The sequence below is a fragment of the Pteropus medius genome, unplaced genomic scaffold (assembly GCF_902729225.1).
Source record: "Pteropus medius unplaced genomic scaffold, Ma_sr-lr_union100, whole genome shotgun sequence".
Taxonomy (NCBI): Eukaryota; Metazoa; Chordata; class Mammalia; order Chiroptera; family Pteropodidae; genus Pteropus; species Pteropus medius.
In genome coordinates, this window is record NW_024350924.1 from 9,887,833 (window position 1) to 9,913,478 (window position 25,646).

Consider the following 25,646-nt stretch of genomic DNA (forward strand, 5'->3'; position numbering starts at 1 on the left):
TTTCTGGAGCTGTGGAAGATAGAAAAGAAACGTAAGACCTCGTTTCTGTCCTTGAGGACTTTCTAATCTAAGGGAGGAGATAAGAGAGATACACGTGAAACAGAGAAGAACATAAGACTTGGTTTTCGACTGCTAAGTAGAAATGCAGAAGACGGTAGCTAAAATACAGCTATAATAAGTCCTTGGAAGATGTGGAAGATGTAGATGGACTGAGAACAAGGCGGAAAGTTTTACAGGTCAGGGGAACGGCGGAGTGAAGGAGTGCAGCGGGCCCGAGTACAGAACGTGAACGTGGGTACAGAGTATCTGTGGGCATCGCCTACAGTAGAGGAGGCGCGTTGTAGGAACCCGAGTGGATATCCGGGTGCAGTCCACATCCAGAGACAGAGGACTCCGCTGTTATCAGAGAGACCCCACCCTGAAAATGCTCGAGTCGGGGACCCTCGTTTGTTCGGTGAGGGCAGTGGCGGCGGGGTCCACACGGCAGGATGTTTGAGTCCCGGAAAAACAAGGAAAGAGAGCACTCGGAGAAGGACGAGATGTTTAAGGGCACCAGACTCAGTGGGGAGGAGAATGAAGCTGGTCACGGCTGACCTTCAACAGCGCAGGTACAGGAGTGAGGACAGAAGTGACAAAGCGGGGAGCTTAGGAGGGAGAACAGGGCGAGACTTTAGAGCATCTAACGTAGAACGTTTGTGGCGGAAGTTTGGCAGTGAAAGGGAGGCAAAACTAGAAGAGCTGGCGAGGGCATCGGGGTTCAATAAAACTCCCTCTCCAAGGTGGAGCCGTACTCGGCTAAAGACAACCGCCTCTTCGGGCCTGGGATGATGTGCCTCTGACTTTTTCCACAAAAGCCTAGGAACTTACCATCACCTTTCGCTTTGTCCAGATGAAAACCACCCAGCGAATAAGCTCAATTCTGTAATTCAGCTCGATAAATTACCGTGTTCGCCCAGGCACCAAGCAGCTGGCTGGTGTTACCGCCACCCCTGATCACAAATACTATTCATACTACCGGCCGCCGTGACCTGAGCGTGCTGCCCCACGATGACAGCCTGCCAAGTGGCCTCTGCAGACAAGTGGCCTTTGTAACTCTATCTGCAGATTTCCAATTCAACCATATCTCAGTAATTCATTATCTTTCTTCCTTTCCCAGGCAGCTCCACTGCCACTTCAAGTGATCCTTGTAAAAACATTATACCCGATTTTCTTTCCATGTGCTTCTTCTCATTTGACTTTTCTTTCATGCCCTAAACATAGGATTTTAAACACTTTTTAAAAATTTAAAGTTGTTACTAGTTTCAAGGATACAGTATATTGGTTAGACGTTTATATAGTTTATGAAACCATCTCCCTAACTGCTCTTTCTGTGCTCTGGCTCTCTATCTAGCCATTAATGCTAAATGCATTCCCTATGAGGTGCTCCCCATCCCATGACCACCTATCAGCTACTAGTTCGTATTTCTTTAACCCTTCACCCCATTCTCCCAGCCCCCAACCCCCCTCCCCTCTGGCCATCATCAGATTGTCCACTATATTTGTCAATCTGTTTTTGATTACGTTGTTCTTTGTTGTTCCATAGATTCTGCATATAAGTGAAATCATATGGTATTTATCTTTCTCCATCTGACTTATTTCACTCAGCATAATAACCTCTTGGTTCATCCATGTTGCAAATAGTAGGATTTCTTTTTTTTTTTTGTTAACGGCTGAGTAATATTCCATTGCGTATGTGAACCATGACCTCTTTATCCAGTTGTCCACGGATGGGCATGTAGGCTGCTTCCATGTCTTGGCCATTGTGAATTGTGCTGCCGTAAATACTTTTCTTAAGCTTGTCTCGAACCTCTTGGTACTATTTCTCCATTCTATCGTCGTAAACCATTATCTCCTTTTCCTTTAAAATCTGACCCAAATCCTTAAACTAACATGAGGAGGATAAAGATAGTACTCTATTGCTCTTATTAAGAACTACATCGGTAGAAAAACTAAGCACATACTTTCCTTGGAGAATTTCTTACCTTTTTTCCAATTTCTCTTGAGTCTTAGTTATTTCTGTTATCATTTCACTTTGTGAGGGCAACGTCTTTAGCCCTAAAGAGAAAAACCAAAAATTTAAGCGTAAGGAACAATAATCCTACTAACAATGACTCTGGCATGGAGAATTTCAAGAAAAACGGGATCGTCTTCTGTACTCAAGGAGATCGTACCTACCACCACCACCATTAATATCGATGTCAGTAGCTTTCTCTATTCTACTTTGTCTTTGGAAGATATTTCTCCAGCTCTGCCTTCCAACCAATACCTGCCTCCACCGTCACAGTCTTTTGCTGTGGACATAAGGAAATGATAAATGGCTTAAAAGTCTGTGGAAGGACTTTTGACAGGGCTGCAGAAGAGAGAAAGCGAAAATTAGATTTTAGTCAAGGCGCGGAAGTGGGTTCGGCGTTCTAGAAAAGGGTGGAATGTTTTCTTGACAAGAGAACAGTAATTCCAGAGCACAGAAGGAAGAAGGAAAATGGAGACAGGCCAGGCCAGGGAAGGGGACGGGCCGAGCTGGGCATGAAAGAATGGGAGAAACGGATCTAAAAGCGAGAAAGGGTTGAAAATAGGTACAGTGAAGGCAGAGTTCAGAGATGAGAAAGGCAAGAAGAGGTAGGGTTCCTACTGGAAGTCTGATAACGATTCTTCTAATGATTCTTTCCTTCCAGGTCTTAAAAGAAGGCCGGAGGAATGAGCACTAGGCCTCTGCTAGCACAGGAAGCTGGGCTTTTTGTGCATTTCCCCTAAGATCCCCTAATCCCACAGCTGTAATGCAGACTCCCAAATACTCATTTTCCATGCTCCTCTCAACGGCTCGCTAGGTCTTAGAAAAGAGTCTGAGTTATTTCAAGGATACCACGACGCTACAGCCTATTTTTAATGCGATTTTTTCTCTCTGACTTAATTGACCGAAATAAAAGATCCATCTAGGATGACTGGAATTAAGCCAACGTAATGGGTTCCTTGCGTTTGGTGGCCCGGTGCTCACAGGGAGTACATGATCTACTGGGTAGAACTAAAAGGGATTAAGAAGTGATAGAACTTCGGGGGAACCTGGCAATGTTTTTGATTGGTCGACTCGAACGCCATTACTCCTTTTGCTCTGCTACCGGAGATCGTCTCTAGGAAGGAGGGAGCTGTAATTCCAACAAGAACTCTGATAGTTTTAATTAAACGTTAGTGATGGTGACAAATTTTATTATAACAACCATAGAATCGTATAATTCCTTTGTTAGAAGGGACTTGAGAGGTGGTCTGATTTCTCCCTGTTCTGAGGTTTGAATCTACTCCACATGGGTCCGGCCGGATAGCCATCCAGCCATTTTCATTCTCTTCCTATTCTGTGTGGATTCCTCGCGATTTCAGAGGCAGCCCATTCCATCTTGAAATGGCCCTGGCTGATAGAAAGTTGTTTGTTTGTTTGTTTGTTTTTTATGTTAACCTGATACTGTGCAATCCTCAAAGTTTCACTCCTTGGTCCTGGTGCAACCCTTTGAAGTGATATTGAGCAAAACAAATCCTTCTGCCATGAGATAGCCCTTCAGATATTTAAAGGGAGCTCTCAGATCTCCCCTGAACCTTTTCCAGGCTAAACTTCTTCATCTTCTTCAGTTATTCTTAACATGGGACATTTTCAGATCCCTTAACCATTCTTGTCTCTCCTTTTAATGCACTATGGTTTCACTTTTAAAACATGTCTTTGGGTGTGCTCTGACCAGTTTAGAGAAGAATAGTTGGAAGTTTGGGGACGTTGTAATTTTTTAATGACACTAGATAGAGTTAAGCCTTTTGAAAGCTGGATCAATCTGCTGACTCATATTGTGCCTTCTACCCCAAACCCCAAAACTGAGAGAGGGGATCTAAAGAGGGGAAAGTGAGAATTTGAGAGGTTGAATCTTTTACATTCTGGGCTAGTCTTTAACCAAGTCTTACTTTGGGGCCGAAATTAAATCACACCACTTCTATGTTTGACTTTAACTATATTAAAAAAGATAAACTTCTCTGGCTTCACAAATATATATGTATCAGTTGTCTAAAATCTAGGTGAGTGGATCATGATGTAGAGTGCACAATGGAATCACTTGGGGAACATTTTCTCAAAGATCTATGTCTGCCCCACCCCAGGTTTATTAAATAAACACCACCAGGAAAAGCATGCGTATTTTGAGAAAATTTCCCAGGATATCCCAATATATGTCCATGATTATAAATGACTACTTTATATTTAGTGAAAAAATTAATTTTTGAGCACTATTTTTGTATCAGGCACGGTTACAATCGTATATACTGTCTCAGCTATTTAAGATTAAGATCATAAACATAATGAAACATAACACCAAGTAAGAAGTCAGCTTGCATGGTCACTTACCTTTAAATACTTGAGTGACCCAACGTCCTTGGAGCTCTGAAATGGGCATAAGGGCACCCAGGGGCTGGATCAAGCCTATGATTGCAAGAGTTGGTTTTTCCAGGTTGGGAGGGAAGACCTTTTTATACAGGAGTATCTTGTTTTTGGTTGTTTTGACTACATCTTTAAGAAAAGGAAAGGCAAAGCTATAGCCTGTGGCAAAGATAACAACATCAATGTCATCCTCCCTGGAGCCATCTTCGAATATGGCAGCTCTCTCTGTGAATTCCTTCACATTTCCTTTCACCTTCACCAAGCCAGAAAGTATACGATTCGGCAGGTCATCATTGACTGTTGGATGCTGACTCAGAGCTCTGTGAATGGTGATAAAGACCAAAAGAAGGATTAATGAGAGAAATCATGAGGGGAGAGAGAGAGAAATCAGTAACATGTAAGTCAAATTCTATTTTGATGGAGGTGGTTAAATGATGGGCCAGTGGTCTCCTCTTTGGTCTATCCATGAAATTTGGGAAAGGCCTAATGCACAGAGCAGGATCTCAGAGCGGAAGCTGGACCCTGGATGGCACTGAAAGCGAAGGTGTTGGGAAGTGAAGGTCTTCTACGTGGTTTCGCAGGGAACAGAAATGCCCCAAGCCACAAAACTGAGTCTTACATCTAGTCGCCAAGTCTTTTCCCTTCGTCCTCTTAACATCCTTAGAATAGTTCACCCTGTTCTCTATCTCACCTGGACTATTACGATGGTCTTTAGGGTCTCCCGCTCCCCGCTCTCCTCCCTCCTTCAATCTATCTTCTTTTTATAGTGGTCGTTCAAAAAAAAAAAAAAAGGATTTATTATTGTGTCACTCACTCGCTTACAATCAATTCAGTGGCTCGGGACTGTCGTCATCCCAGACTTTTCATTTAGCAGAGCATGCACAGGTGTTCATGTACCTGCCCGGTGAGCCTGGAGATGTGCTCAGTCACTCTTCCACCTCTGCCATGCAGTCCGGCCAAACCAGACCACGTGCAGGTCCCAGAGCCTAGTTTTTGCTATTCCAAGATCTCGTACTTAAAATACGAATGCTATTTCCTTCCCCCATTTGTTTGACTATCTCCTCTTATTTCATAAAGCCTCAATTTATTTTGTAATCACCAAAGGTATAGATGGTACTGTTTCCATAATCGGATGAAATAAGTGGGTGAAAGGTTATTGGGGAACAACCTCAAAGTTCACCCTACTGATTATTTTCAAAGGAAAAAAAATATACCTTTATAAAGGAGAAACCTGGTAGATACCACCTTATCCAAGTGAGCAAATTTAGCATTAATATGTTCATGGCTCCCGTTGTGATCTAGCAAGAAGGTACAACATAACCTTTGAGTATCTGTGCCAAAAACGTTTGAGCTGAATATGATAAGGGAAAAACAGCTATGTTAAGTCCAAAGTCAGAGACTTTCTGCAAAACAATTGGCTTGTTTTTTTGTTTTGTTTTGTTTTGTTTTGTTTTAATGGAGAATTATTTCTGATTAAGGGAAATTAAAGAGACTTGACAGGATCTTGGGTTTAAAAATAAAAAAGCTATAAAGATATGTTATTGGGACCATTTGGGAAATTTGAAGATTAGATAATGGTATTTTATCACTGTTAAATTTCCCAGGTGTGGTAATTGTGTTTATGTAGGAGGATGCTCTTTTTCTTAGGCATCGTATGTTGAATAATTTAGGGTAAAGTGTCTTAATGATTGCAACTTACTCTTCAAAGGTTCAGAAAAAAAAATATGTGTGTGTGCATATATGTAATGTATGTAGTATGCATGACATATATATGGATCTATCTTCAGAGGGAGAGACAGCAAATACAGCAAACTGTCAATAACAGGAAAATGTAAACGGAGTGTAGATGCGTGCTCATTATACTTTCTATTTTGAAATAAGTAAAGCTGAGCATTTAGAATTGGCCTCTAGAAACGCTTTCACGGTCTACCTCCTCGGCTGTGTGAGGGTTCCCATCCGCCCGCTGTCACAGAGTGCCATGTGTTCTCTATCTTACTCTGCTGTCTCTCTTCTCTTACAGTCCTTGAGGCAAAATCCATTTCTTGGGTCTGCTGCTTATTCCTTGTGTGATCTTGGGCAAATTAGTTTCTCCAAGTGTCAATTTTTATATCTGGAAAATGTAGGTAAAACACCAACCTCTACGGCTGTCGTGAGGATTAAATGAGATAATGCATGTAACTCATGTAGCCCGGTGCTTGTCTTATGTTAAGTCCTCTAAAGGGAAGGGATGATTATTTGTATTAGTATTACTATCAGGTCTTTAATCTCTGTATTCTCATGCCCGGCCTCACGCTTGGCTCATAAGAGGTGCTCGATGTTGATGGATGAATGAGTGAGGCGCTATCCTCGGCTACGATTTTGTTGTTGTCGTTGGACATCACATAACAAAACTGGTACTCGGGGGAATGATGGAATGGTGAGTGCCATGGAGAATCCTAGGTCTGGGACTTCCGGGGGAGCAAGGTCAAAAGCTGACCTCAGATTCTGTGGATTTTCTTACTGTTCGTGGAGAGTGAGCCTGTGTGACTGGTCCTTAATTCGTGCCTTGGCTGTTACCATCCTGCTCTCCCATGGGAACATACCTGTGTTTAGGCTTTAGGCCGTACATTTCGTGGTTAAACCTTTGGTTTAACTGATTTTCAAGATATGTGTTTATTAATGATTCATGGCACATCTGTAGGACGAGTTGTTTAAATCGAGTTAAGAGCAGCATATCTTGAGGATATCCTTTGTCTCCCACACGATTGAGGATCCAAGCCCCTCTCCGGGTACTGAGGAAAACCTGGAAGAGGGGAAAAATGGTTTGCTTTTACCATTCTCTGACTCATAAACCATTTTCTTCAAGAGTAAGTTTAAATTCATTGGTCTGGCTCTTGAGTCCCTGTGCAATCTTTTTTTTTCTTAATCATTATTATTTCTTCCCACCTTCCTTCTCAAACACTACTCTTACAATTAAATTGGCGTATTCCCTGACCAAGACTGTGTCTTGCTCTGAAGCACCACTGCTTTTCTGTTTTCTGTTGAATTTCCAAAAGCCTATTCACTCTTAAGATCCAGATCAAGTCCGCCTCCTCCATGAAGACATCTCTGATTGCTCTGGCTGACAGTTTTCTCTCCATTCTCTGAAATTCTCTAGCCTTTACCACCTGTCCAACTCACAATCGTGGAATGATAAAGCTGGTAGCAACTGTAGATCATTTAATCCAAAACCCTCAATCTTTTTTGCCTTTGACGTTGTTTGCATCATTACAAAAAACAAACAAACAAACAAAAAACCCCCGTTATTTATCATTTATATTGATATGAAACTTTTAATTTTCTTTCAGTTGTAACATGTAAAAGTGCTTAATATGGTAGCGCTTTAGGTCACCATCAGTGAGAATACATGTGTGAAGTTAAACACTCTTAACTTCTGTCCCTCCAAATTTGTTTTCTCCAGGGTGGAAGGATAGCATACACATCTTTTGGTATCCCCGACACATCATTATCATCACTTTCCGTTATTGAGAATTGTGACCTGTCAATCGCTCTGCTAGGTTCTTTATCTATACCTTATTTAATCAATACAACCACTTCTTGAAGTGGGTATTATTGTCCTCATTTCATACATGAGAGGCATGGTCCGATCACACAGCTAGTAAGTGGCAGAGCTGAATTTCCAACCCAGGTCTGACTAACTCCATAGCCTGCACTGCAGAAATGTTTCATTGATTATTTACCGGAAAAATCGAAGCTTGTTAGGAGAATAACAGGGAACTGGCCAGTCTTTTTATGTCCTCTGCTGGCTAAAGTCCATGTTTAGAGCTGATAAAAGTTTGATATTGAATTACCTGGTGAAAAAAGTATCAATTTTTCTACGTTATAAAACTCTACAGATAGTTTTGAATCGTAAGGTATATAAGTACATGGCTCTATGGTCTTTTGTCTCAGCTGTAAGTAAAAAGATAACCTGTCATAATTGAGCACTTTCAGATGTCACAGTTTAAAGAGCAGGCATGGTCTCAGGAATCAGATGGTTTTGTGTGCAGTCTATATAACTTTTGTTATATAAGTAGATAAGTAATGAGTAATGTCAATGCTCAGAGCCCCATTTAAAAGGTTTCCTATGTATAAAATAGTGACAACGATACATATATCAGAAGGCTATTGTGAGAAGTAGTGTTTTGTAAAGGGAGTGGCATGTAGTAAACATTCAATAAATGCTTAATGGCTATCATCCTATTTCTTATTTCAGTTGTCTGTCTGTACCTTGTTTTAAGCAAACAGCACATTTGCAGATTTGGATTTATAAGAAAAAAAATGTAAGGAAAATCGAATTTCAAGAAAGGGATGTTTCCTCTTCACAAAGGCATTATAGTATGAGAATTCTCATACCAAAATGTCCTTGATACGCTGACAGGTATAGGTTCATTCAGGATGTCTGATTTACAAGCAACTTCTCATAAATACAATTTCATACATAAAGCCAAAAGTCAGAACCCAGCAACTGCGTTTCTTCAGCTTGTCTGAGTGGCAGCAGAGGTGGCTGTGCCGTCCTTGCTGTGCAGACATCGTGAAGCTGTGTGTTCCCCCAGGCTTTCCCAGACACGGCACCTCGTCTCCGCCCACTCTGGGTGCTTTGCCCTTTGGCAATCTACATTTCTTTGGTGCATTAGCCTCAGCTCCCTTATCACTGGTCCTGTGACAAGCCAAGGACATTGAAGAAGGCTCACGCCTCCGGTCCCCACGACATACCTGGTACATTCTTTTTATCATAACAGCCACACACATTTCTACCTTTTCTTATTTATATAGTTATTTCCTGATAAATGCTTGTTGAATTTATTCATGCGGTAACATATGAAATCACTTCCGTGGTGACAGATGAGGATAGGACCGAGAAGAAATGTTATCGGATGGAGTTTCTGGGTAAATGTCATTTAACGAAGTTGTGCCATTAAACTTTTTTTTTTTTTTAATAACTTAAAACATATTTGTGGAGAAGCGCAGCTTAACTCAACTTCCTGAAGAACAACCAGGCTTATCCCTGTTGCTGAGAAAGTTATGATTCAATAAAGATGTGAATAATAAAATATAAAAATGACATGTTTTTTCCCTAGGAATTTATAATGAAGACGCTGTCTTCCCAGTTCAAAATCTATGATACGAGAGAGAGAGAGAGAGAGAGAGAGAGAGAGAGAGAGAGAGGAAGGAAGGAAGGAAGGAAGGAAGGAAGGCAGGCAGGCAGGCAGGCAGGCAGGCAGGCTCAAACAACAAAAAGCCTCAAGGCCAGATACATTGCTTTGGAGCAGAAGTCACTCCGCGTTAGGGAGCTGCATGCGGAGGCTGGGGCGAGCTGGTGTTCACATATTCACACTGGCATGCATGCTGACTTTGGCAAGGTGAGATGGCTACTCTTTGCCCCTTGGGGAGAGGAGAGGAAAGTCCCCCCGCCACCCTGCAAGCCGACAGCTTTCAGCCACCCAAGGTGCTTTCCTTCACGTGAGAGCATGGCCCATGGAGGAGCCAAGCTTCTGGTCCGCTGTGCGGGCCACCATCTGGTCTTCCTCAAAACCAGAGGCCACTCGGAGGGGACATCTGACTGTGATTATGAGCACAGTCTGTGTCCACGACCTGACTCCTTAGCGTGAGGGGACTCCAATGGGCAGCCCTGGCTCCATCATATCGTCTATCACAATGTTGCCGCACTTGGCAATGAAACCAAGGCTTCCATCTGCCATCGGCACTGCCGAGCCATGTGTCGGTACCGTACCCTCCGCTGGGTCCACCTCAGCTTCCCTGACAGAGCAAAATAAATAAGTAGCTGATTCGAACCTGCTTGGCTACTGAGCTGAGCTCCACGGCCAGGTCCCCTCCAGAATTCCCAATGCCAATGACGATGATTCTCTTTCCAGCGAAACTCTGTGGATCCTTATACTCTCGACTATGGAAGTACTGTCCTCGGAACTTCTCGATTCCTGCAAGAGAAGGAGATATTATGATCAGCTGATGGTTGATCTGATATCATTTGACAATTTTTTTTTCTTTTTTTTGCGACGCGTAGAGTTTAAGCATATACTCTCCATACGCTCTCCCTTTATTCAGCTGCGCTATTGCTGTTTTCAATATTTTTTGTCTCTTTTCTCTTCCCATAGCCTCAGAGCAGAACCTTGTGACTTCCTACCCAGGATCCATCTGTAGACTCAGAAATCCAAACTGCTTCGGAAAACCTTCACTTTCTTCTCTTTTCATCCTCTTTAAATACCTACTCCCATTTCAATTAGAGTACGTGTTTTCATGAACTCTAGAGTATACATAGAATACTGTTTTTTTTTCTTCAAAATAAAAATCCAGGCCAAAGACCGTAATAAATTCTTGCCTAACTTAAGCTTCCATTTCTTCCTTACAAACTCAGCATTTCTGTGTTTTCTCAATCGCTGAAAAAGTCCTCATTCGACCTCATGTAAGTCAAGTCCACGTTCTTTCTTTTGATCTTCAGAGAAACTAATCATTGTGAAACTAAATCTAGAGCCTTCTGACTTTTCTCTCGTCTCCAAAATTATCATTCTCTCTGCTCTCAAGTGGCACTAACACGGGTTACCCCAATATCTAGCAGGAGAACATGCAAAATTAGGATAAGCCTTACTTCATCCCGAGGTAGGAATCACTCAGGCTGGAAACTTCCCCTTCCCCAGGGACCAGGCCACAGGCGTGGTTCAGGGGTCCTCCGTCCTGGTAGGCCACTCACCAGGGAAGCTGTCCAAGGGCAAGTGAGCATAGGTGTGGTGGCCGGTGCAAACCATGACCCCGTCGAAGACATTCACCTCCTTCTTCCCTGCACATTCTGTGACCACCTCCCACTGGCCTGAAGTGGAGAAATCAGGCTGCTTCGTCACACTGCACACACTGGTCTGAAAAGAAAAGCGACAGCCACAGGGGACTGTAACCACAGGCTGTCCAGTGGCCACCTTCCCTGACATGACTCTCCTGACAGAGTGTTACGTGAAGGGCTGATGTCACGTAGCAGGGCACATGCAGAGATATTTGATTTTCGTACTCCACAAAGAAGAACTTTTTCTGAGGGAAAACTTCCCTGAGGCAGAAATACTAGTTCCCTTAGAATGTCCCTAAGGTAGCGTGACGCCGGAATAAAGCTTGGACTTCTGTGCTTCTAAGGCACTCCATGCACTCAGAGCCTACCCCTCCCCTGACCCCCAGACGTCCTGACACCCTTTGATGTCTCGTATCCCAAGTCCTGTTCTCACTGTGTAGCCTTAAACATGCGACTGAGTTCCAGGGCTCCCTCCCTCCTAAGTCGAAAAACATCTCAGTGGCTCATTTACATAAAACTTATTTACATAAGACTTTTATGTAAATGAACCTCTCTGAGGCTCCTATAAATGCCTGTTTTACAAGTAACCATAAAGAAAGAGGCTGTGAGATGGGATAGTCAGCGGCATAATTTTTACCTTTAAAAAAAAATAGGGAAAATTAAGAACGTGCTCCTATGTGCTTCCAGGGTCTACGACCATCATCTGTGTGTGGACTAAGGCAGATGTCACAGCTGTGTCCCCTAGCCTTCCCACACGCTTTACAGTTCTTCTCTGCCACGTTTTTGCTTTTCCACAGGCTGGTGCCCCTGAAGGGATCGTCCTTTTATGCTTTCTTCATTTGGCTGATTAAACCCTTCGTGAGTTTAGATATTTTAGATATTTTAGATATTTAGATATTAGTTTAGGTATTTTCTCCAAAAAGGAAATGTCCCTGGTACCCGACCTCATGCCCGGGTGGGTTAAGCATCCGTTCTCTGAGCTGCAAAATATAGAGATCTCTAGACAGCATTCATCGCCCTGTAACTCTTGTATTAAAAAAAACCCAAAACCAAAAAAACGGTCGACAGGGACTTCATCTAAAATGAAGTAGGGAGGCAAGAAGGGGGGGGCCCTCTCATGCCTTAAGTCAGTTGCGAAACACAGCAGTCCCAACTTCCTCTTCCCTCCGTAAAAGACTTCGCTCTTCTTGGTTTTTGAAGAATTGCGTGTGGTCCCGGATAAACCGTTGTTGTTCTCAGATAAACCCATTTTACTACATCTGGCTGACTTTTTGTTCAAAGTCAACACTCTTTACTTTTATTAATTATATTTATAATAAATTTTTCTTCACTTTTCTATCTCCTTGGACTATGAAATCACAGATTTTTTTTTTTTTTTGGTCTTTGTATCTTCACTGCTTAGTACGGACATGAACCTGCTCAATAAGTGTTTAAACGAGTGACGGGAAGCACCACAGGGCTGGAAATGACTGACTTTGGAAGTTGTCACTGGCTAGTACCATTTTATTGTTGTTGTTAAACAGAGAAAGGCATGATTCAGCAGAATGGTCAGAAGGTAGAAGGGGCTGGGGGTAGGTCCAAATGTGGGAACTTCCAGTTATACGATGGCTAAGTACTGGGGAAGTAACATACTATGTGGCGACTCTGGTTAACACCGCCGATGGCACGTATGAAAGTTGTAGAGAGTAGATCCTAAGACTCCTTGTCACACACACAAAAATGAAATATAGAAGATTTGGACTTTTTTTTTTTTTTGCCAGCTGTCGGAAATATCTGTTCTTTCATGGCCATGGCTAAAAATGATGGAAAAATCGTGGAAGGCTTTACAGCAGGAAGAAGCCATTGAAGTGACACACCGAAGGTGAGCAACTTACTTGTCTGAGGCCGCAAGTTGATCCGTAGTAAAACAAAGACTAGAACTCAAGTTTTCCTTCCTCGATTCAGCGTTCTTCTCCCTTTACCGGAGTTCACTCCTTTGCTTTCTCAGTAATTTCCCCATAACTACTTCACGGGGTTGTTACGATCACATAAAATAATGCGATGGAAAACACTTCGGAAGGTGTAAAAGGGCCAAGCAAGAGCGGACGAGCTGGGGTGCCAGGAGGTTTTAAAGTTCCTACAACCTGTCAGTTCCCCTCTCTAACTGGGAAAACATTTGGCCTGTTTTATTGCGATCGGGGAGTCTAAAATGAAGGCAATAAAAACATTCTGCCGGGTGGATTCCTGAAATCGCAGCCAAAATATGTAAGAGAGGGACCTTTCCATGACTATTTTTCAGGCACAGAAGAGAGAAAGTGCGAAGTCTTTGTCTGGAAAGGCTAGATACATGTGGACATCAAACCAACCTTTATATGTAAGCACTGGTAAATGAAACCACATTATTCATCTACTCGACAAACAACTACAAACACAAGCACATCCACAACATTCCCTACCTTGAATCGAATGTACTTTAGAAGGTCAAATTCCTTGGCATACATCCTGAAATACTCCAGGACCTGGGAGTTGTGCATGTAGTTAGGAAAATGATCTGGAATGAGATAGTCACTATAGCACATCATCTCCTTGGAAGTGTTGATGATCACTGATTTGTAAATGCTGGCCCTTTCTTCTTCAGGATTTTCCTGCAGTAAAAAGCATTCACGGCAACTTCAGAGTTAACCTCGTGGTTTATAAAGAGTCAATAAATATTTCAAAAAGTTTTCTGAAAGAAATGCCATTTAAAAAAAGTTACACGCACACCCTCCACATCTCCCAGAATTTGTACCTTTGTGTAGTCTCTTCCCCTTGAATCTGAGTTATGTTTATGACTTCTGTTGACCAACAGCATGCACTTGGAATGATACCGAATGGCCTCCAAGACTAAGTCATAAGTAGTCTCGTGGCTTCTGCCCAGGTCTCTTAGAAAGCTTGCTCTGGTGGCAGTCAGCAGCCATGTAAGAAGTCCAACTACTCTGAGACCACCATACTGTGAGGAGGCCCAAGCTAGCTACGTGAAGAGGGTGACTGGAATAAAGAGATGCACAGCCAGCCCCCAGAAATTCGAGTTAGCCTAGTTGAAGTTTTAAACGTGTGTGAGCACAGAGACCATAGCAGATGTCCAGTGTCAGCTGTCACTTGATCACAGTGACATGAGACAGCAAGTGAGAACTGCCCATCTATGTGACAGTCTTAAATATTTTACATATTTCGAAGCCTAAGTAAGTGTCAAGGGTTTTCATATACTTGCGAGATTGCTGTCTGAGAATCATTGTACTAACTTATATTCTGGCCAGTATGTTCCCATTTTACCTCATTTTTACCCATTTAGAAGACTATTGGTCTGTGTTGGCAAAAACTGAGTGAAATGGGAACCTATGCTGGAGAGAGCGTAAGTTAGTAGAAGGTACTCTCCATCATCGTTCTTACCTAACCTTAGCGATGAGATCAAGAATCGATTGAAATTCATGTCTCGAGAACGTGCATGTGCTATTGATCCCCCTTATCCACTTTTTAAGGTTTCAGTTACCCACAGTCAACTGTGGTCTGAAAACAGTAAATGGGAAAGTCAAGAAACAAACCATTCCTAAGTTTTAAGTCGCGTGCGGTTCTGAGCAGCGTGATGCAATCTGGGGCCCTCCGGCTCCCACCCGCCCCTGCTGTGAGTCACCCCTAGGGAACCACCCCTCTGTCCAGCACGTCCGCGCCGAGCCGCTGCACGCCCGCCCGCCCGCCCGCCCGCTCGTCACTCAGCAGCCACCCCAGTTATCAGACTGGCTGTCGTGGTGTCACAGCGCTCGCGTTCAAGTGACCCCTAGTTGACTGAATAATGGCCCCGGAGTGCGAGGGTAGTGACGCTGGCAATTCGGGTGTGCCCAAGAGAAGCCGCGAAGTGCTTCTTCCAAGTGGAAAGGTGAGTCGAGTACAAGACACTGCGAGAGAGAGAGGAAGAGAAAAAGAAAGAGAAAGTAGAAGAACAGAACAAGAAAAAAAACAAGGTTAGAGAAGAGTTGGAGGGAATTTCCGGATGAGTTGGAGGCAGGTCATCTAGATCGCTTACTGCGGGTGCAGAGCAGCACTGACCACTGCGAATTTTCTAACCACTTTACATGTCCTCGTGTTTGTTATTTTGCCGACTCCCCCGACCCGCCCGCCACACACACAATCTTACCCTCTTCTAGATGGCAGCAAAACTCTTTAAATGCTCTCCGTGCCGTTTTTGTAGATACCAGTAAAGGAAAAACAAGTGACGCCTGTGTCCATTTAGCTGCTAGGCTAGGGAAAGAACTGCCTAGAGCCAACAGCTGCTAAGAGTCCGGAGGCCAAAGGCTAGCAGACTTAATCACTGTCAAGGCCGTACTTCCAGATATGAGATAAAATATCTGACCCTTGCTTGCAGCGAGGGTGCCAAGCATTTATCAACTAGATTTACCTGGAACCTCCAGAGTCCTCCTATGTCACCTGTCCTTTCGAAGCAGACAGGCTCCAAGCCTTCTTCCAGGCAGCACTTGATAGACGGGAGCCCGCTCGCACCTGCCCCAATCACAGCAATTCTCTTCTTAGTCATGGTCTCCGGAGACCTTCACAGGGCTGGGCCAACGTAACCTGTCCGAAAGAAAGGATGGCAAAATACAGAAAGCACACGTCAGTTAGGACTTTTCCAGGAAGGCCTTGCACCTGTTGTTGCAGCATCCGAATAGATGCTGCCACAACAGGTGCCTTTGTGGAGGCCAGATCCCGCTGTTCTCAGCCATCCCTACCTGCTTCGCGTGGCACAGAGGAGCCTGCGCCTGCAGCACTCAGAGCCCGGCCGGGAGCTGGACTCGACTCACTGCCTGTCCTTCAGCGCCTGCGGATTTCTGGGCTGCGCTCCCAAGGCTGTTCTGCACTTTCGGCTGTTTACAAAGGAATATAAAGCCATCACATGCAAACGCCACCTCCTCCAGCCACCCCCCGCCAGGGCCGCTGACGAAACCCTGTTCCCTGTCCAAGTCCCAAAGTCAAACCGGACAGGACCTGGCTTTGCGCAGAAAAAATTAACCTTATCGCTCCCGGTTTTCGCTGCTGGTTCCTGCGCTCACTTCACTCTGCGAAAGGCAGCCGGCCGCACCCTTACCCACAGTCAACTGTGGTCTGAAAACAGTAAATGGGAAAGTCAAGAAACAAACCATTCCTAAGTTTTAAGTCGCGTGTGGTCAGAAAACAGTAAATGGGAAAGTCAAGAAACAAACCATTCCTAAGTTTTAAATCGCGTGACGAGCGGGCGGGCGGGCGGGCGGGCGTGCAGCGGCTCGGCGCGGACGTGCGGGACAGAGGGGTGGTTCCCTAGGGGTGACTCACAGCAGGGGCGGGTGGGAGCCGGAGGGCCCCAGATTGCATCACGCTGCTCCCCACCCCTGCACAACCACTTCCAACTTCCAGGTGTTTGCCTTAAAGCGACAACCTCCTCCCGGTGCAGGGGATCTGTCCACAACGCCAAAGCAAGTCTGGGCCCAACAGCTGAAGTGAAGAACCCCTGCCTTTCAAGAGACCTGTTAAAACCGGTCCTGGCCCCTGGGGTCCAAAAGGCCCACGGAGAATTTCAATAAAATATACGTTTAGAAAGTGCTTTCTCTCATACAGTCTCATGTGGAATTAAAAACATAAAAGTTAATGTTTTTCAGATTTATCCAAGTATTTGCATGTAGCAGTAGTTTGCTCTTTTTTTATTGCATGAATATATAATTTGTTTATCCATTCTCATATTGATGGATATTTAGGTTATATCCACTTTTTGGTATTATGAAGGTTTTTAATTCTTTTTTTTTTCTTTTTTACTTCTTTTATTTCATTATTAGGGCCTTTTATTACAAGTCGTTTTTGTGGATGTATGCTCTCCTTTTTCTTGCACGTCTAAGAATGGAATTGTCGAGTCATAGTGGTAGGTGTATGTTTAGCTAAAGTTTTGAAAAGAGGTTGTACCATTTTATGTGCCAACCAGCAATTTATAAAAGTTGCAATACTTGCCTGTCTCTCAGCTCTTGAAACAGTTCACAATTGCTCATGGGTAATAAATACCTCATGGTGCTTTTTATTTGAATTTCCCTGATGACCAACGATGTTCAATCTCTTTACATTTAATTTCTTGGCCATTTTTTTTTATCTTCTTTGCGAAATATTTGTGAAAACCTTTTGCCCATTTTTTTAAAATTTTATTTTATTAGTTTCAAGTATTCAGTACATTAGTTAGACATTTATATAGTTTATAAAACGACCCCCCTAATTGCTCTTTCTGTCCTTCGGCTCTCCACCTAGCCGTTACATTAATGCTGACTGCATTCCCTATTTTAAAAGCTGGGTTATCATCTTATTATTGAGTTGTAAGACTTCTCTGTATAATCTGGTTACAAATCCTTTGCAAATATGTGTATTTCAAATATTTTCTCCTTGTCTAACATAACTTATTGCTTTCTTAATTGTATCCTTTGATGAGTAGAAGTTTTAAATTTTGATGTAGTCTACTTTATCATTTTTTTCCTTTGTGGTTAGTTTTTTGTTCTTATTTAAGAAATCTTTGCCTATCCCAAGCTCAGATAGTATCCTGTGTTCCTGGCTAGAAGAGATTTGTAATTTTAGCTTTCACATTTAGACCTATGATCCATTTTAAATTAATTTTTATGAACAGTGTGAGTATAAGGGTCAAGGTTCATTTTTTTCTCTCTGGATATTTTATCCTCCCAACACAATTTAGTCTAAAACTTTTCTTTCCCCTTGAATTGCGCTGGTGTTGTTGTGACCGAAATAACCAGGCCCAACTCGAGTGCTCTAGTCCAAGAGACAGTTTATTAGCCGGCGGCTGTCCTTGCAAAAGAGCAGCCCCGAGACGCAGGGGCACAAAGGTTTTAAGCCCTCGATCCCATCCCCCACATCCTTAATCTTTACACAAAAGACTATATCTCCTCCATTCATTAACTGATAACTAAGAGGTGGGTAAGCAAGCAGGGGTACAGAAGCAGAATGCATCATTGTTAAAATATTTTGTACCTATAGGCAGTGATCCGGCCAGTAAATCCCTTTAGTTAATAAATTTTTAGCAGATAACTAACTAGAAGTGAGACATGGCGGTTAGCACGTACCATGTCTTATCCTTAACCTATTGTTTCTAAAGGTGAGGTCACTACAGTGTCTTTGACATTGATCAAGTAACATATACATGCAAGCCTATATGTGGACTCTATTCTGTTCCATCGATCTGTTGTTTTGTCCTTATGCCTATACCATACTGTATTAATTACTTATGTTTATTGTAAAATTTGAAAACTGGTAGTATAAATCCTCCATCTTTGTGCTCATTTTACAGATTATTTTGACTATTCTGGTTTTTTGTAATTCCATTTAAATTTTCAAATTAGCCTATCAATTTCTACAAAAAAAAAAAAAAAAAAAAAACGAAAAAACCCACTGAGATTACAATTAGTACTTCACTGACTGTATAGACCAGCTAAATCTAATTTGTGAAATAGACGATTTCTCTTTCTACTAGTTCTTTGATTTCTGTGTTGTTTTATAATTTTTTCTGTAGAATCTTGCACATTTTATTTAATCTTGTGCATTTTATTTTAAAAATCCTATTGTAAATGGTTTATACAAAATGCTTTTAGGTTTTCATCTTCCAATTGTTTATCTCAGGTATAAAGAAATACAATTGATTTTTTTTTTCCCCCTACAGCACTTGGTGTTCCTATCCAAGTACTAACCAGGCCCCACTCCGCTTAGCTTCTGAGATCAGACGGGATTGGGTTTGTTCAGGGTGGCATGGCCGTAGACACAATTGATATTTTTACATGACTTTGCATCACAAAACCTTGCTAAGTTCACGTATTACTTCCGGTAGTTTATAGATTCTTTGGATATTCTTTGCACACAATCGTGTCATTTATGAAAAAAGATAATTATTCAATTATTAATTTTTAATTGTTTTTTCTCTCCTTATTGCACTAGTTAGACCCTCAAAACAATGCTGAGTAAAAGTGGTGATAACAGACACTTGTCTTGTTAGGCAGAAGCAGTCACTATTTCACCATTAAGTGCGATGTTATTTATCAATTTTAGGTAAAAAAAATTTGTCAAAGTGAGTAAATTTCTTTCTATTCTTACTCAACTAAGAGTTTTTATTATGATTGGGGTTGAATTTTATAAAATGCTTATTTTATATCTTTTAAGATAATCATATTGTCCATGTTACAGTGAATGATTGATTGTTTTAATATTAAGCCAACTCTGTCTTTCTAGAATAAACTCACATGACCATAATGTGTATAGTTATTATCTAACAGTTTTTCATTTGTTAATAGTTCATTGAGAGTTTTTTTCCATATATATTCTTCAGAGATATTGCTCTGTAATTTTTTTTTCTTGTAATATATTTTATGGTTTTGATATCAACGTTTTGCTGGCCTCTCTGAAAGATTTTGTGTAGAATCATTCATCTTTTCCTTTAAAAGTTTGGTAGCATTTACCAGTGTAGCCAGCTGGACCTGATGTTTTGGTCATTGGAATGTTTGAAATTATGGATTTAATTTCATTAAAAGATATAGGATTATTCAAATTTTCTGTCTCTTCTTGTGCCAGTTTCCATAAGTTGTGTTTTTCTAGGAAGTTGCCCGTTTGATCTAGGTCGTCAAATTTATCGGTGTAAAGTTATTCATGATATCTTCATATTATTCTTTCAATGTGTGTAGAATCTATGGTGGCGTTGCTTCTGTCATTCCTGATATTAGGCATTTCTATTTCCTCTCTCACTCATTTTTCCCCTTTGATCACGTCTGTCAATTTTAGCAATCTTTTTAAAGAACCATCTTTTGGCTTGACTTTCTTTGTTTTATAACTATTTTCTATTTCATTAATTTCTGATTTTGTTTATTAGTTCCTTCTCTGTACCTTCTCTTCTTTTCCTAGCTTGTTGGGATGGATACTTAATTCATCAAATTTCCATCCAAGAATCATTATATCTGCATCCCACAAATTTTGCTATGTTGTATTTTCATTACTGTTACTTTCAAAGTATTTTCTAATTTTTATTGTAATTTCATCTTTGTTGAGTGGGTTGTTTAAAAGTAAGTTATTTAATTTCCAAATCATTTGGGATTTTCTAGATATCTTATTGCTGATTTCTAGTTTAATTTTGGTGCGGTGAAAGAACATATTTTATATGATTTTAATCTTTTGAAATTGATTACTAATTGTATGGCTCAGCAGATAACATGTTTTGTTCAATGTTCCAATATGTACTTGAAAAGACTGTGTAAAGACTGCATAATCTGCAGTAACTCAGTATAGTGTCCTACAAGTGTCAGCTAGGTTAAGTTGCTTCATATTGTTGCTCAAATGTTCTATATTCTTACTAATGTTTTATCTGTTTGTACTGTTGATTATCAAGAAAGTATGTTAAAACCTTCAAGTATAATTCTAGATTTGTCTAGGAAAGGCAAAACTATGGAGACGGTAAAATGATCAGTGGTTGCTAAGGGTTAGAGGGGAGGGAAGAATGAATAGGTAGAGCACTGAGGATTTTTAGGGTGGTGAAAATACTCTGCATGATACTGTTATGGTGGATACATACCATTATACCTTTGTCCAAGCCCACAGAACATATGACACCTAATGTAAACTATGGACTTTGGATGTTAATGATGTGTTAATTTAGGTTTACTGACTGTAATAAATATAGCAGCCTGGTGGGAGATGTCGCTAACGGGGAAGGCTAGGCGTGTGTGGGGGCTAGGAGTATATGGGAAATCTCTGTACCTTCCTCTCAGTTAAACTGTGATCCTAAAACTATTCTTAAAAAAAAGTCTAAAAAAATAGAATCTTTTAAAAAATGTTTTCAATAAATAAATTCTCTTCATAAAAAGGAAAACAAAAACGAGGTACAGCACTTGCTGCACTAAGTTACAATTGTGTTGTTTTGGTGTAAGAATAGTCAAATAGATAAAGAAGACACTATAGAGAACCAGGAAACTGGTCCATGCACATAGGGACAACTGCTTTATGATGACATTGTCACTGCAAAGCAATGGAGAAAAATAGCTTTTCAATAAACGGTGCTGGGTGAAAAAAAAAAACCTTGAAACCTGATTCTTACTTACTATCCTACATAAAAGTTAATTCCAGTTTCGTAATAGGCATAAATGTACTGGAAGTCCTAGACAGTGTGATAAGATAAGAAAAATAAATAAGAGCAATTCAGATTGGAAAGGAAGAAATAAGACTGTCCCTATCTGCAGAGAACACGTTTGTCCATGTAGAGGATTTCAAGGCATCTACACAAAAAGCTACTAGAATAGTGATTAACCAAGGTCAACTTGAATTTCTATATACTAGCAATAAATAATTGGAATCCAAAAGTCAAAAATAGTACTATTCATAATAGCTACATACTATAAATGAAACACTAGATATAACTATAATAGAATATGCAGGATCTATATTTTGAATATTAAAAAATGCTGATGAAATAAATAAGAGAAGACCTAAATAAACAAATTAGAAAACTTAATATAGTTAAGACGTCAATTCTCCCTTAGCCGATATAAAGATTCAATGCAATCTCAATTAAAAATCCCAGCAGAATTTTTTGCAGATATAGACAAGTTAATTCAAAAATTCATGGAAATGCAAAGAAACTAAAGTAGCCAAAACAATTTCGAAAAACAAGAACAAAATTGGAGGATTCACATTACACATTTTTAAGATATATCATAAAACAACAATGAAGAAGTGTAGTATTGGTGAAAGAATAGACATGTAGATAAGTGGAACAGGACAGACACCGGAAATAGACCTTCATAAATTCAGTCGATTGATTTTTAACGAAAGTATGAAGGCAATTCAATGGAGAAAGGGGCCTGGAAAAATTAGACATTTACATGCAAAATAAAAGAAAGAAAGAAAAAAAGAAGAAAAAACCTTGACCTGTATCTCACACCATATAGAAAATTAATTCAATAATAAATGTAAGTGTAAACTATAAAGAACAGAAAGAGTAAACAAAGTTGGAGGTATCATCAAACTATACTACAAGGCTATAGTAATCAAAACAGCATGGTACTGGCATAAAAACAGACACAAAGATAAGTGGAACAGCCTATATGGTCAATTGATCTCTGACACAGGAAACAAGAATACAAAATGAGGTAAATGGTGTTGGGAAAATTGGACGGATTCGAGCAAAAAATGAAATTAGATGAGTTTCTTACACCGTATACAAGAATAAACTCAAAATGGATTAAAAACTTAAATGTAAGACCCCAAACCATAAAACTCTTAGAAGAAAACATAGGCAGTAAACTCTCTGACATTGTTCTTAGTCATATTTTTTGGGGTATATCTCCTTGGGTAAAGGAAATAAAAGAAAAAAATAAACAAATGGGATTACATCAAACTAAATTTTTGTACAGCAAAGGAAACCATCGACGAAATGAAAAGACAACCTACTGAATGAGAGAAGATATTGGCCAATGATACATCTGATAGGGGGCTAACATCTAAAATTGATAAAGAACTCACACAACTCAACACCAGAAAAAAACAACCCAATTAAAGAATGCGCAGAGGACTTGGAAAGACATTTCTCCAAAGAGATGCTCAATGTCACTAGTCATCAGAGAAATGCAAATTTAAATAGCAATATCACTTCATACCTGTCGGAATGGCTATCACCAAAAAACCAAGAAACACATGTTGGCAACGATGTGAAGTGCTAATGGGACTGCAAATTGGAGAAGCCACCATGGAAAACAACACAAAATTATAAGTAGAACTACCTTATGACCCAGCAATTCCACTTCTAGCTATTTATCCAAAGAAATCCAAAACACTAATTCAAAAAGATATAGGCACCCCTTTGTTCATTGCAGCATTATTTACAATAGCCAAGATATGGTAGCAATATAAGCGTCTATCAATAGACAATTGGATAAAGAAGGTGTGGTACATATATACAACGGAATATTATTACTCAGCCATAAAAAAGAATGAAATCTTACCATTTGTGACAACATGGATGGACCTAGAAGATATTATGCTAAGTGAAATAAGTCAGACAAAGACATACGATTTCACTTATATGTGGAATCTAAAGAACAAAATAAATGAAGAAACAAAACAGAAACAGACTCATAGATACAGAGAACAAACTGACAACTGGCAGTTACAAAATAGTCATGGGGATGTGAAGCACAGCGTAGGGAATACAGTCAATAATATTATCACTACTGTGTATGATGCCTGGTGGGTACCAGACTTATCGAGAGGATCACTGTATAAACGTTTAACCATTATGTTGTATACCTGAAACTAATACAATATTGAATGGCAACTGTAATTGAAAAATAAAAATGATAATTTTTAAAAAAGAACATAAAGGGTAAAATTGCATGTGACTAACTTGATGGCAAGGCATGACAGCCAAAAGGCATTCAGTTCAGTAAGAAAGGAAAACAGACCTGTTGGCAAACCTTCACCCACAGCTATGTTTGTAACCTTTAGACTCTGTCCTCAGAAGTTTGCTTTGTAATGTTCCAGTGTTATGCTCTTGACTTTGGTACAAAAGGAGGTGTCAATTTTCTGAAGCAACTGGATGAAAGTCCTGCAGAGCAGAATCACGCTGTTGATGGATTTAAATATGCTCTCTCTTCAGTATATTCCCCTGGCTTTCTGCAATTTTAAGTTTATTATGTGTCATTTGATGCCAAAGTTGTGTTATTACATCAAAAGTCAAAATACAGTGTTTCCTGTGTTTGGAGAAAGAAAGTCCAAGTCTCTCATCCCAGTACACTGATTTCCCCACTCTGGGGGACACTGATCCCATCCTAACCCGAGCCCAAAGGTCTCAGTTCATGTACTCTAGAGAAAGTCCGGACACATCTTCATTCATGATCAGGCTCGTTTACTCAGGCTCCACCTCTGACCTACCACGTGCTGCCATTTGGCATCTGCTGTTACCCAATGTTCAGCGTAATGAACAGTAAATGCGACTTGTTTGCCACCCTGCGTTTGTGCTTCTTTGGGTGGGGTTGGCAGACACTAGCGTGACATGTTACCATCTTGTTGGATTGCCGTGGCCCACGGCATAGAGAGGTGTACCCTCTCTATGGAGTTACGCAATGAAGAATTAATACGAACATCACGATTATGCAGCCTGAGCAAGGAATGAAAAGGAGCTGTTTTCACTAGAAAACACTGGACAAGTTGCCTAAACTTTCCATGCCTTAGTTTGCTCATCTGTAAAATGTCCTCTCTCTATCTTGAGGTTATAACGATCATGTCCTGGGTTTTAGAATCGTTTCTCCCGGCACCTCATTCAGACGTTCAATGATACTTACTGAGCGCATACTACGTGCCAGTCACTGCCCGGGGTACAAATTCAACGTATCGTTAAAGTGAAATCCTTATCTTCCCTTCCTCAAGCCAGCTTCTGCCCCGTATTCTCTTTCTCAGTAGTGGCATCAACACCCACCCAACTGCCCAAGGCAGAAGCCCCTGGGAGTCAACCTCAACGCTTTTCTCTCCCTCAGCCCTATATCCAGTCACTGACCAAGTCCCCTCAAGTGTACCCTTGCCCATTTAAAAAGTCTGCTACTCCCTTGCCAACCTGCCTCCAGGTCTTGGCCCTGTGGTCCCCCTGCCTTAAGCACTCTTCTTCCTGATGACATCATCTCCTTGGGGACATGCTCTTCAACTCATTTTATCGAGAGCTGCTCCCCAGCCCTATTCTTAATAACGTTACCCTGTTTTATATCTTGTTAGCACTAATACTACCTGAGAACGGATTTTTACTCCCTTTTTGTCTGTCTCCATCACTAGAATCTAAGCTCCGTCAGTGCAGGGACCTTATTTGCCTCATTCACCACTATTCCAGACAATGGGGACATAGCTAGTATAGTCACTCTCTATTGTACTTAAAATCCAATTCTCTAGCTATTCCCCACCTGTACCCACCGTGCTGACTGGTCTCATGACCGTAAACCTCGTGAGTCCCTCACAGAGCTACCATATGGCTCTAGTCAAGTCGCCCTCCCACTTCCCCAAACAACCATGTCACGCCTTTCCCTCCTCCGACGCCGAAATCCCCTCCCCTTCCTCCAGCTCGTCTGATGAGCTTGCTTCTTATTTTAGACAACAAAACAGTTTGAAGACAACTTCCGTGCACTCTCGCCCCTCAGTGTGTCCGTATGCTGTGCCTCTGCGTGTCCCCGTGCACAAACTATGTCCCGCTCCTGTGCAGGCACCCGCCCCCCGCCCCCACCTGCGCGGTCCTCCCACCTCACAGTCAAGGTCACCACTCCTGCAGCTCGTTTCTCTCATACTGGATCCGCATTCGGCATGCTCTAATATCGCCCAGGTGACAATAAAACACCCCTCCTGTTAGTA

At 41.3% G+C, this 25,646-nt stretch overlaps 1 protein-coding gene across 5 annotated transcripts in view; it reads right to left on the reverse strand.

The window, feature by feature from the left end:
- Window positions 1-25,646, reverse strand: part of FMO5 (flavin containing dimethylaniline monoxygenase 5) — a 31,256-nt gene that overhangs the window by 2,009 nt on the left and 3,601 nt on the right. Inside the window, exons 1-9 of one of the 5 annotated variants that reach the window (XM_039841365.1) lie at window positions 16,276-16,341; window positions 15,995-16,129; window positions 15,667-15,839; window positions 13,691-13,879; window positions 11,172-11,334; window positions 10,259-10,401; window positions 7,027-7,226; window positions 4,412-4,764; window positions 2,022-2,094 (exon numbers count right to left, since the gene is read on the reverse strand). In XM_039841365.1, coding sequence (XP_039697299.1) covers window positions 2,022-2,094; window positions 4,412-4,764; window positions 7,027-7,226; window positions 10,259-10,401; window positions 11,172-11,334; window positions 13,691-13,879; window positions 15,667-15,801 — 1,256 coding nt within the window. In that variant the 5' untranslated portion in view covers window positions 15,802-15,839; window positions 15,995-16,129; window positions 16,276-16,341. The other 4 variants (XM_039841366.1, XM_039841367.1, XM_039841368.1 and 1 more) reach the window with 4 other exon arrangements.